Genomic DNA, 12,082 nt, shown 5'->3' on the forward strand with positions numbered 1-12,082 from the left:
CCATGCCCGGCCGATTTCTCGGAACCATGCAGTGCGAAATGCCAACAATCGTTCCCCACTGATAATCAAACACACACGGTCTAGCGCGCCGCGGTACAGACCACAGTGTTTCACCTGCAGCAGCCGAGAACCCTGAACCCGGTTGTCCGTTCTCGGCGGGCAGCATTAACACCACTCAGGGCACCCGGCATCAACAAACAAACACGCCCATTATTTTTTGTCGCAGGTGCACGTGAAGGCGTGACACGTCGTTCGTTCTCTAGAGGCTTCCCCGACCGGTACATAAAGTGCCTTGCCGGACCTGATCTGCATTTCATTCCTCGCTCACTCTGCTCACTCACGCTCATACTGTGGCCGGCGCCTATCTAGCTCCTCCTGCTGGCTCTTGAAAGCATCTCAGCTAAAGCCTGAAGTTTCCAAGATGAACAACAAGAACAAGCCGCCGGCCGTCTCGAGGCGCAGCAGGGCGCTGCAGGTGCAGGTCGCCCTGCTCCTCGTTTTGCTCCTTGCTGCTTCACGGCTCCAGGCTTGCGGCGCGGCTTCAGGTACGTACGTAGTAGAAGAGTGAGAAGGGGAGAAATCTACTCGTAAATCACACGGAGTAGAGGTTGCTGGATGGATTCTGTAATTCTGTATGTATGGTATGCGTTGGTTGATCAGGGTTCTGCGCGGGCAAGTGCGCGGTGCGGTGCGGGCGTGGGACTAGCGCGCGGGCGAGGGGTTCGTGCATGAAGTACTGCGGGCTGTGCTGCGAGGAGTGCGCCTGCGTGCCCACGCGGGGGAAGGGCGGGAGCCGCGACGAGTGCCCCTGCTACCGCGACATGCTCACCTCCGGCCCAAGGAAGAGGCCCAAGTGCCCCTGATCAAGCCCTGATCGACCCACCTGGAAGAACGATCGTATCAACGCTCCTCTGCTGTAGCTATGATGTAGTACTAGCTTCCTGTGCCATGTTGTAGTAGTAGTAGTAGTCCGTACCATGTTGTTGTGTGATTCGCGTGGAAGTACCGTATATGCTGTCTTCGTATTGTACCCACCATCGAGTTGTACAAAAGGTATGAGAGGAGCCAGGGGTTATGGAGTGATCCGGGGCCTGTAAATTCTTTCCCATCAGTGTGTTGCTATCTAGCCTAGCTAGTGTGTGCCACGTGTGAGGGTGTTCAATTATCAAATATAAGTACGTGTGCTTGTAGCTAAGCTATTGTTGTTCTCAGTTTGTTACTCCTTCTGTTCCATAATTCTCGAATTGTTTAAAAATAAATTTATCTATTTCTAAAAAGCGTCTAGATATATGTAATATTTCGACAAGAATTATGAAACGGGTGGAGTACTGGATGGTTGAAGCGTGATACCCTTGATGGCAGGATTTGGTTTTCTTAGGACATCTCCAAGGGTGAGCCCCAATTTGTCTTTGGACAAATGGGATGAACAAAATATGAAGTTGTCTAATGACAACTCCCATTTCTCTTCATGAGTCTTTAACATGTGGACCAAAAAGATGAGTCTTTAACATGTGGACAAAAAGACAAGTGGATAAAATTTGAATGAGTTCTACGCAAATGGGGACTCTCCATGCTCTCCTCAAATTTGGAGAAGAAATGAGGTGTGAACCACTTTTGGACAAATGGGTGTTACCATTGGGTTATGTATTTTGCTTATGGGCGGATTTGGACAAATGTGAAGGATTTGAGGATGCCCAGCAGGAGCGAGTTTCTGCTGTTCGCAAACACTAAGGGTATGTTTGGATGGAATGTTTGGATGGTGGCCAAACCATGCCCTACCAAATTTTTGGTCATTGACCAAGATTTGGTTCTTGTTTGAATCAAAACCAATTTTTTGGCAAGCCAATTTTCCACTACCAACTCTAGTTCATTTTTTTGTAAAAGTTGGCCAGATCATGGGCAAGTAAAATCTCAACCAATATTTTGGCAACCAAATATTTAACAAAGCAATTGTGGGCTCAAACCAAACAGCCCATAAAACGCCTTCCTCCGCGCACCAGTTGTGTTTGAGTGGACCAGCCCATCAACCCTTGTTGTGTTCTTCGTCATTGTCGCGCCAATTCAAGGTTCGACCTCACTGATGCCTCGTTAGGGAGGATTGGAGAGTGAACTAAAATCCCAATGAATCCTGTCAATCCTCATCGGTATCTTTACAACCGAACAGGGCCGAGGGCTCTTCGGATTTGAAGAAGATTTTGATATTCACTTTCGATCTCATCGCTTAGGGATTGTGGACGAACTAAACTTCAATTCCATTATTCTCTCTTCCCCGCCTGGAACGTTGAACCGAACGAGCCTGAGGCAAAACAGTTTTTTATTTTTTGTTTGTTTCATAAAGATTGTCGTATTTGGTTTCGTTAAGAAAAGTTGGCTAATTTATATGCTAAGAAACTATAATTATCAATAAGAACTTTTGAAGATCTGAACAAAATCGCCAACCTATACAACAAATCTCGTTAAAATAGTTTTTTATTGTACTCCCTCCGTCCAACAAAGAATGTCTCAATTTTGATAAATGTTGAATGCATCTATACACTAAGTCATGTCTAGATGCATTCAAATTTTGATAAACTTGAGACATCTTTTGTTGGACGGAGGAAGTACTAGACATTTTTTTTGCTAAGAAAAGGATTATCTTTTTATTTATTTTCTTGATAAATTGTTTTGAAAAAGATGGAACATTATTGTTTAATGTATGAACTTTTCTTATAAACGTTGGAACCTTTTAATATCACTTGAACTATAACTATCAGCTTAGTCTGATAGCAAGAAAAACATATTGCAATTCAGACCTGTAGTTTGAAAATATTCAATTTATGAATTGTATCACGTGCTAGTACAGAATGAACGGGATAGAAGCCCGTTGGATCTGGGCCGTGATTCAGCGAGCGAGGCATACAAACTGTAATAGTTTGATAGGGCCCAATAGCCATAGCCCAGGGGATAAGGCACTGCAAGCCTATAACCGCATAAATTTCGCGAACAAAGAATAAAAGCCCACACAGCCCAGTACCTCTTCGATCTTTTCAGTTCTTCCACGGACTCCCCTAAAAAAAAGTTCTTCCACGGACAAAACGAGCTCTCGTCTTTACTTTTTAAAAAGATTGAGTTTCACTCCTTGGTCAAAAAAAAAAGATTGAGTTTTCACTCTATTTTTTTTTGAGACTATACGTCTATACCTCAGCATACCCCAACCGACCGTGACGATGCACATGTATGCGGGTGCTATATACTTCCTCCGTCTAAATAATTGTCGTGATTTTAATACAACTTTGCACTAAAAACATAACAAGTATTGAGGAGTGAGTGAATCAGTACTAGCACTGAGCTGGTACTCAGCAATCGATCAGGGATTCAGGCGCGCGGCCGGACCTGGGCTTGAGTCTACACTGGTAGCCGTTCACGCAGCCTGCACCATCGACGTGCACCCTTTGGGCGGCGCCGTTGACACTTGAGATCCACTTCTCGTGCATGCCTCCTGGCCCTCAACAACCGACCAACAACCCAGCCAAAAACCCAAGTCGGCCACTGCAGTCGAGCATTCAGCGCGTCCCTGCAGTCACTGCCATTGCCACTGCGCGCAGAAGGCAGTGCAGGCTTGGCACCCACTCCACTGAACGGTCGAGCAGTCGAGCATTGCGGCCGCCACTACCCGCGGCTGCCTGAGCTAACTGCTCTGCTCCCGGGCCGACCGGCCGCCCAGGCCCCAGGGTACGTAATTAAAGTACGTACCACCACGTAAAAAGAGAGTACATATGGAGAGCTCAACTCGCGTGCTGCAACAGAGGAACCACCTGGACGTACCCGGGGTGGCGGCTGGCCGGTAGGTAACACGCACGGCGCGGTACCGGCACGGGATACGGGCAGAGCTGCACAAGCACAGAGCAGAGCTGCGAAAAGTTTGTTTCTGCCATAGCGTCCAGTCCCGACGGTGCGCGGTACTACTGTCTACCGGTACCTGGCTACCTTCTCAAGCCGGCCTTAACGTTGCTTCCACCGCAAGCACCCATGCCAATCAGAGGAAAAGGCAAGTCATGCATGCAGAGTAAAAACTAAAAAGGGGCACCATTAATGAAAGTAACATTGGCTGATTTGGCTGCACATGCGATCGAAGCTAGCTAGGATATACCCCGCCCTTAATTTTTCGATATGCATGGATGGATCCCTCGATCCCTACTCCTCCTACAGTAACCAGGCATGTGTGAGCCAGGTTGCTTCACATATACACGCATGTGTGTGTGTGGTGTCACACCACCACCGGTCTGATGATCTCTTTTGCTTTTTCAGGCAGCTACCTAGCGCTGCATGCATTAAATCGGGCACTTTTTGCTTTGTTGCACGGCACAGTGTTGTGCCGGTCGGTTTGGTGCGCGCAATGCATGTAAGCAAGTAAGTACACAGCGTACGTACGGCAAAGTTAATCTCGGTTGTCTTTCCTATTTCTGACCGTACCGTATGCACCGCTGGTCTCACCGTATACCTAGGGGGTCCAATGATCAAACTAAACATGTTTCAGGGGTGCTTGTCTTAACATCGATCAGGGCTTAATTAACCTCTCAACGTACAGTACACGCGCGCTTCGGATCATCTTTAATTAATTGGGCTAGCTATACTAGCATAATTTGCATGCCCCCACAAGATAGGATCCCATAAATTGCATGCAGGCATGCACTCCACGCCAAGCGGCTCCAACAACTTATTATCGGTTGTTTAGATCATCATGCATGGGCTTAACCTTCAATCAATCCTGCTTTCGCACCGGCCTTCTCCAATTAGCAGTTCTTGCAAAGACACAGTAAAAGTCAATTCCCCTGTTTTTGCAATTCCGATTCCAAAGGATCCAAGTATTGACAAACACCGGCTCCGGAAGGCAATTACCAGACGGTGCGTGCAATCAGCTAGGCAAGGTATAAGCAAGCATGCGATCGACATGTACAAGGTACTGCATGTAGTACCTAGCAGCCGAAAGCATGCATGGGGTGAATCATGCAATGGGAGAAGCACGCATGTACGACAGCCGTGGCAAATCATGCATGCATGCATGCATGGGGTGCATGGAGTAATTGGGATATGGGAGAGAGGTGTACATGCATATCATTATCATGCTCCTGGTTACGAGCGTGGCCATTATGCTGTTGGATGTACATACTGATCCAAGATTTAATTGGGTTGGCCTCTCTCTTGGTCATGGCCGGGCCCATATTCAATTCCTGCGCTAGCTCTTCCTTGCTTACGTACGTGTTTTGATTTACTCATGTTAACTCCGACGTCTAAAAAAGACAAATATTCTTCATCATCAGGTTAGACATCAAGAGGGGAGCAAGAGCTGCACACCGTCGATGACCTTTGCGAGATTGCTTCTGGGAGGTCTTTGTTTCACACAAACTCTTCGAATTCAAGAGGCTAAGACGACATTCCGTGCTTGCCTTTCTTCACATTTGACCACCTATAGTCGGCCAAGTTGGCCTTCATACCTAGAAAAGGGCATGCGGTCCACCTATAGGCGTCGTTCCTTGTTTGCAAGTTGACCGTCTAGCTTGATATCTAGCTTGACGTAGAATTTGTGGCGCAACACACATATATGAGAATGAGAGACTTGAATTTGAAGTTAAACATGTATTTATGTACTTATAGACCTAATGCGATATCCGGATATACTAGTAAAAAGATCTGAATCTTACTCTTTCCCTATAGATAAGAGTAGCTAGGGCCATGCGCAGCTAGACTCGATGGCTGGATCATGACGCGCCCACGGGCCCGGTCCATGCACGTTGGGGTCACACCTCGAGGGAGCTATTAGCCGGTATATATAGCTTTTGCGCTGAAATTAATTCTGCTTCCGTGCGTGTCGGATGTACGCACAGGACCAGCTTAGCTTATCATGTCGTGCGCGCGCGCCGGTGGTGTGGTTGCACTCTCTGCACTCCCCATAATCAATCTGTCGGTTCATTCAGCTAACCTAGCGATTCTATGGATCGGCACGCCAAGGGGAAAAACACACGGATAACTAAAACAAGCTTGTGTTTTTAATGAAGAAGATTTCACTTAAATTATGTACTGTGCACGCCAAGATCGTACGATACTACTAATTGATAGTAATTGGATCGGTTAATCCTGCAGGTATATATGTTCCAATTCGTCGTCTCGGCACGTACATAGCTTGGCGAGATCAAGAGCTTGGGTCCAATAATTAGTGTACATGCCCGATTGATTGATCGGGGGTCTTCACTGTCCAAAATTAAACCCGTTTTCTAGATGGCGACCTATCAGCAGGCTAGCTACCTCGCGCCCACACGACAACTTCAATTCGAAAGTTGGCTCAGCCCCAGTAATCGGTTGAAATCGATCGGCCTGGGCTGGTACCGGTACCGTTAGTTTCCCAGCCGGCCGCGGGGTTGGTAAAAAGAAGAGCTAGCCAACATGTTAGGGCACCATCGGGGATGCACGCATGATTTGTACGGATGTCAGAGATTGGCACCAACTAACTGTACGTCATTAGCCGGTTGGAGCATTGCATTAGCGAGTACGGGCAGTGTAACATGCACGCTAAGCGGCCTCGGAAGCCTGGAAAGGGACCTGATTAGCCAACTGAAAGTGAGAAATTTAAAAAATATATAGATCCATGCATGTTAGATCACTCCATCAGTGGGATAGCACTTCCATCGCTCTGTCGATCCACAGAGTAACTATATATAGTTGCTGATGCAATCCATTTGCTGGTTAAGTGTATCTATGGTACGGCTTCTTTTGCTATTTTTAACAAAAAAGATTCCCTAGATTCATACCTTTAACATAGGATCAACATGGCATGTTCAGTACACCACGGCACAGCTGTGGTGAAGGCAATTTGGACAATATAGGAAATAATCGATCGATCTCGGGTTCCTATTCTTGGTAATTCTTGGCATATTTGCACAACCAAAGTTATCATAATTAACTCTGTTGAGATATGTTTTTTTTAGTGCAACCAAACAATTGATAAGCAATGCAAAAATAATACTACGACACCACGGGCATGTTAATGTTCAGACTAATGTCTTTTCTGTACTACTGACTTGTGGGAAGAACAACAAGCGTGACGGAAAAACTGGTTGATATAACTATGGCAGAGATCCACTAAGCACAAAAAAAAATCCCCACATCTCTTTCATCTCCTAAAGACTCTGTGGTAAGAAAAAGAAAAAAAATACTCCATTAAAAACACTAGCAGATCTGTCCGTTGAGAAGGAGAAACAACGTTTTTTCCTTTCTTTCTGTTGACTTTCTACACACTGACCTAGTTTAGTTTGGTTGGAGCAGTAGATACAAAATCTACCCAGCTGAGATTAATTAATTAAATTCTCGTGGATATGAATTTAAAGTCCTATTTACGTTGTACCTAACAGTCGTCTTACCGTTTAAATTAAAAAACAATGATCCTCCGTACATCTCTTCCAAAAAATAAAATAATCAATGACACATTCCCGTACGTGGACAAAAACACGTGTGTACATAGTAGATGGGTATTAACGTCACATGCATGACGTACGTCCGCAGGTAGCCATACTGTACAGCCCGGCATAAAAAAAAAATCTCGTGTGGTTCAGCCATGCGCGCATGCATGAGCCAGATCTTGCTGCAGCTCGGCCATACGTACAGAGTAGCTACATGCTGTCATGCACCTACACTGTTTGCCTACTCCGCAGTAATCCCAGATCAGACGGATCAGGTTACACGGTGAGGAGTACCTTAAAGTAGTAGCATGGTTATGTTACTAGTTTAATTTACTATTTTAATAGTGGGTAATTACTTATCCGTGGTGTCATGTATTATGTCATTTATTAGGTTGTAAACTCATCTTGCCTTGTTTTGTGTGATGTTATGGTAACATATCTAGATAAATAACACTATGCATGATATCACATATATGTTACTTTCCACTATGCAGATAGTAATTTAGTCTAGTAACATATATATATATATATATATGTTAGTACTCTAAATTGCTTCCCACTGCCCAGGCTGAGCAGCCTCATGGTACCCGTGACTGTTATCGATGCATCCATTCATGCCATTGGAGACGATCCATCAAACAGCATCAACATATATGCGGCTTCTTAATTACTCCGCCTGTGAGTTGGGGTCTAGCTATTCTAGACTAGCTATAGTAGACTCTGCTACACGAAGTAAACTCTATACTCCCTCTACCACCGATATTTTTGCGACTGTACAACACTAGGTACGTACGGCACCAATAATCTCGTCACGGAGGCTGATCGATGCTGCATGCAGAGTGAGAGCTAGAGTACACAAGAGCTTGCTATATGCTGCAAATAGCTAGCTGCCGTTCGAACTTCGAAGGCATATATAGGTTTGAAAACTGAGTTGTCGAAATAAAATTGTTTTTCCTTGCGAGGAGTCGATCAGGACACGTATCTCTTAGTAACATTAATTAATTCATCAAGTCTGTGCCAGTGTGCTCATGTTTTCCTTCCGATTTGCCATGTCACGGCATCCTGGATTTCCATATTCAGATAGATATAGTATTCTGTATTCAGCTCAGGGTCAAACCAGTGCACAACACTCGTGTATTATCAGTCATACGCCACACGTGATTAATGCCTCATTTCTGAAATTTTGTACCGCTCTGACCGGAATTACTTGTCACTCATTTATACAAATTTGTATTCAAGTAATTGTAAGATTTTTTGTGTCCTGCAACTTTATTATTTATTGAATTGTTAATACTCGATTACCTTATATATGGAATCACGTTTAGAGTGCGTAATTGATGAACTATATCGTGGTTGGTAGTTTAATATGGACTCTATCTGGAAACTAGTTTAATCTAATGATTTAAAATTAGAAGTCTTATATGTAGATGCAGTATCAGAAGGTCCTTACCCTCTAACCTCAGATTGCGGAATTGTGAGCGACACCACGGAAAAGCACAGAGGAATAGAAGGTAGACCACCAAAAAAATCCACCAGTAATATGGGTAAGAGGGAATATCACCACAAATGGTTGTCTTGATGTGTCGCGGAACAATAATTGGCAGTTTCTTTTCTGGAAACAGTTTTGACATCCAGTTTCACCGCGGCCATCTGAAGACAAGGCATGAAATCTTTCTATCACAGCATGTGTATTATATATGCCCTAATTAATATGATTTTGCTATATCTAAGTCTTCTGATTTTTAGTTAGAGATAAATTGATTCCAACTATTGGATATGATTTATGCTTAAAATTAATTCGGAACGAACATGGAAAGAGGAGAGTGGAATGACGTATACTGCCAACGGTTATGATACATCAACTGAGATTTAAACCTTTTATTTAAAAATCAGGCGTCTGTCACATCCTAATTAAGTTCGGCTTTCTATATTAAGTCGTCTGATTTTTAGTCAGATTCCTCGGCCATTTGATATGGCTTGTGCTTTAAGATTCCGATCGAAAAATGAAAAGAAAAGAGTAGAACAACGTCCAGATATTAATTCAACGGCTATGATACGTCGATTGAGATTGATGTCTTTTGCTTAAAAATCAAGTGGCTTAGATATAGCCGCACCCAATTAATATACTCCCTCCGTCCAACAAAAGATGTCTCAAGTTTGTCAAAATTTGGATGTATCTAGACATGACTTAGTATATAGATGCATTCAAATTTGATCAAATTTGAGACATCCTTTGTTGGACTGAGGGAGTACACAAGATCTCAGAAAATTGATGGCCATTCCAACAACCAATTATGTAAAGAGTATTAAGCCTGTCAGGAATACTTATGGCTTGCATTTAAACCATGACAGGAACTTGTATACTAAATGGGGAAGTCGGACAGCTGCGAGTGCTTGGACAAAATCGATGGATTTCTAAATATTCACGCGTGGTTGGTACTGCATGAAACAAAGGGAGCAATGGCATTACTGATAGCTTACTAATTATATATGGTACTTACACATGCAGCCTTTTAAAGACAAACAGGCAGTTTTTAGTTACTTATTGATGCATAGCAATAGCCAATTAATCGGGCATGATCAATTTAATTTGTCCGGTCTGTTTGGTTGCTAATTTGCTCTCCGCAGTACTGCAATACGCACTGCGAGTGAAGTTGCCCATATTATACATGCATGCACTCGAGTGATGTCAAATTACTTATACGGTGTATTTTTAAAAAAATTACTCACTCTGTAAAAAGCCAGCGCCTGTGATGGAAAAAGGACAGTCGAAGGTTCCAGGTTATTACCATGTGAGTTTACCGGATTTTCCGGAAGATGTTACCCGTCGGACATAAACGCATGTCAATTTAATGGAATGCATGCATGTTTCCATATGGAGAGAGAAACAAAATAATAGAGAAGAGACCTATCTTGAAATTAAACATCAATTAATTAAAACATCATCCTCGGTTCTTTGGGTCATTTTCAGTCATCAATGTGCGAGGGAGACCAAAACCTGCACATGAACACACTATCACAATATATGGTTGCGCGCTCACTCACATGTGCATGCATGCTTGAGAGGGACTGTTAACTTTCATGGATTATTGCCCCTGCTTGGGTAGCTGCAGATTTGTTAACTTACCGTCAACCATTAAGCTAGTATAATGCTGGTACGTAGAGTACTACGAGTATAATTTTCAACTGAAGGTTCACTGACCTATGTATAGGATATAAAATATCTGTTGTGAAACAACCGAGTCCAAACAGTCAAACCTCCGCGTGATGCTCGTCGTCTGCTACGGGGGTCGTCTCCGTTGTCCGGCCCACTCTCTCCCACCTAACCCGAGTAGATCCAAGATTGCACACCGCTGCTGGCTTCAGCTGCTATACGTGTGACCCTACATCATCCAGAGCATGCCCAAAGTGCGATTACCACTTAGCGGTCACCAACCGAAGGGACTACGAGTACTAATCGAGAGTGGGAAAGAAAATCATCCTTGTCTCGGTCAGGCCCTGTATTTATGCCACAGTTCGAGCCCATTTTGCCATGCAATGAGGGAACTTACGGAAAATAATTGATTTTTTAGGTCCTCGGTCCCAAATTAAATGACGTGTATTTGTATAAAAATCTTTACGAATTCACGTTAGTTAATTCAAAATGGAGGAAGTACTTAAACCGCACGGCCCACCCAGTGAAGTGACGCTAAGCAAATCCCACTAATGTGCTCTCACGTAATCATATCTCATGCAAATCTCTTTTCCTAATCCCAAGCTTGGAATTATTCCGTTAGTCACTTGCGTGACATTGGGCTAATAACACATCACAAAGTGCATACCCCGAAGAGAGCAACGTGATCCGTAAATGATAAATGATAATCTCTATCCGATGTTCGAGAGAAATCTAACGCGTCAGTATGTAGATAAAACTGAAAGCCGCACGCAAGATATGATCGATCGATATCGGTTTCACGTTAACTTCTCCCAAAAGAAATTAAACGACGCGATAATTATGATGACTCACTGACACGAACAAACGTCCACGATATCTCTCCTTTTGACGCGAGCCCTTCCAATTTCCGTTTTACGTTACCCGTTGGGCAGCAAATACACACATAACCTTACGCGTCATGGGTCGATCATCATCGTCAGTACATATCTAGATCAGACCCGAATGCCGCACGCAATTAAGCTGGTAAGATTGGTTCACGTCTCTAACTTCCATCGGGCAGCATAGAGAGAGAGATGTCGGGATCCTTCCAAACTTTCGCACAGCTGTGGGCGGCGACGGATCGAGCTGTTCCGAAACCGAAACTGACGGGGCAAGCGTCCAAATTAAACCAGAACCCACGGTGGAGAAGGACCCGGCTCCATCGGCCACACGTACGACAAGCTAGCTAGCCGGGTGACATCGATTCCGTGGAGCATACCACGTTGTAATCCTTGGTCCTCTTCCCGTGTGCGAGCGCGCGCGAATCCGTCCGATTCTCCTTTATTGCTTCCGTTCCGTTCCGTTCTCCCTCGCGCACGTCCTTCCAGCCGTGCATCGCTGTAGATGGGTTTCTTTCTCCTCACCGCAGCCCACAGCACACCAGCAGCAGAAACAGAAAAGAAGAAGAAGAAGATGTCAGAAACCGTTGTTGCCTTTTTAACTCGGAGCGTCTGAA

At 44.4% G+C, this 12,082-nt stretch overlaps 1 protein-coding gene across 1 annotated transcript; it reads left to right on the forward strand.

Annotated features, from left to right (window-relative positions):
- The first annotated feature begins 306 nt into the window (after window positions 1-306).
- Window positions 307-1,195, forward strand: LOC100841991 (peamaclein). Its single transcript, XM_003559637.3, has 2 exons — window positions 307-545; window positions 661-1,195. The coding sequence occupies exons 1-2, from the start codon at window positions 422-424 to the stop codon at window positions 861-863; spliced, it is 327 nt and encodes a 108-aa protein (XP_003559685.1). The 5' UTR covers window positions 307-421; the 3' UTR covers window positions 864-1,195.
- Window positions 1,196-12,082: the final 10,887 nt, after the last annotated feature.

This window comes from Brachypodium distachyon, chromosome 1, assembly GCF_000005505.3.
Source record: "Brachypodium distachyon strain Bd21 chromosome 1, Brachypodium_distachyon_v3.0, whole genome shotgun sequence".
NCBI classification, from domain to species: Eukaryota; Viridiplantae; Streptophyta; class Magnoliopsida; order Poales; family Poaceae; genus Brachypodium; species Brachypodium distachyon.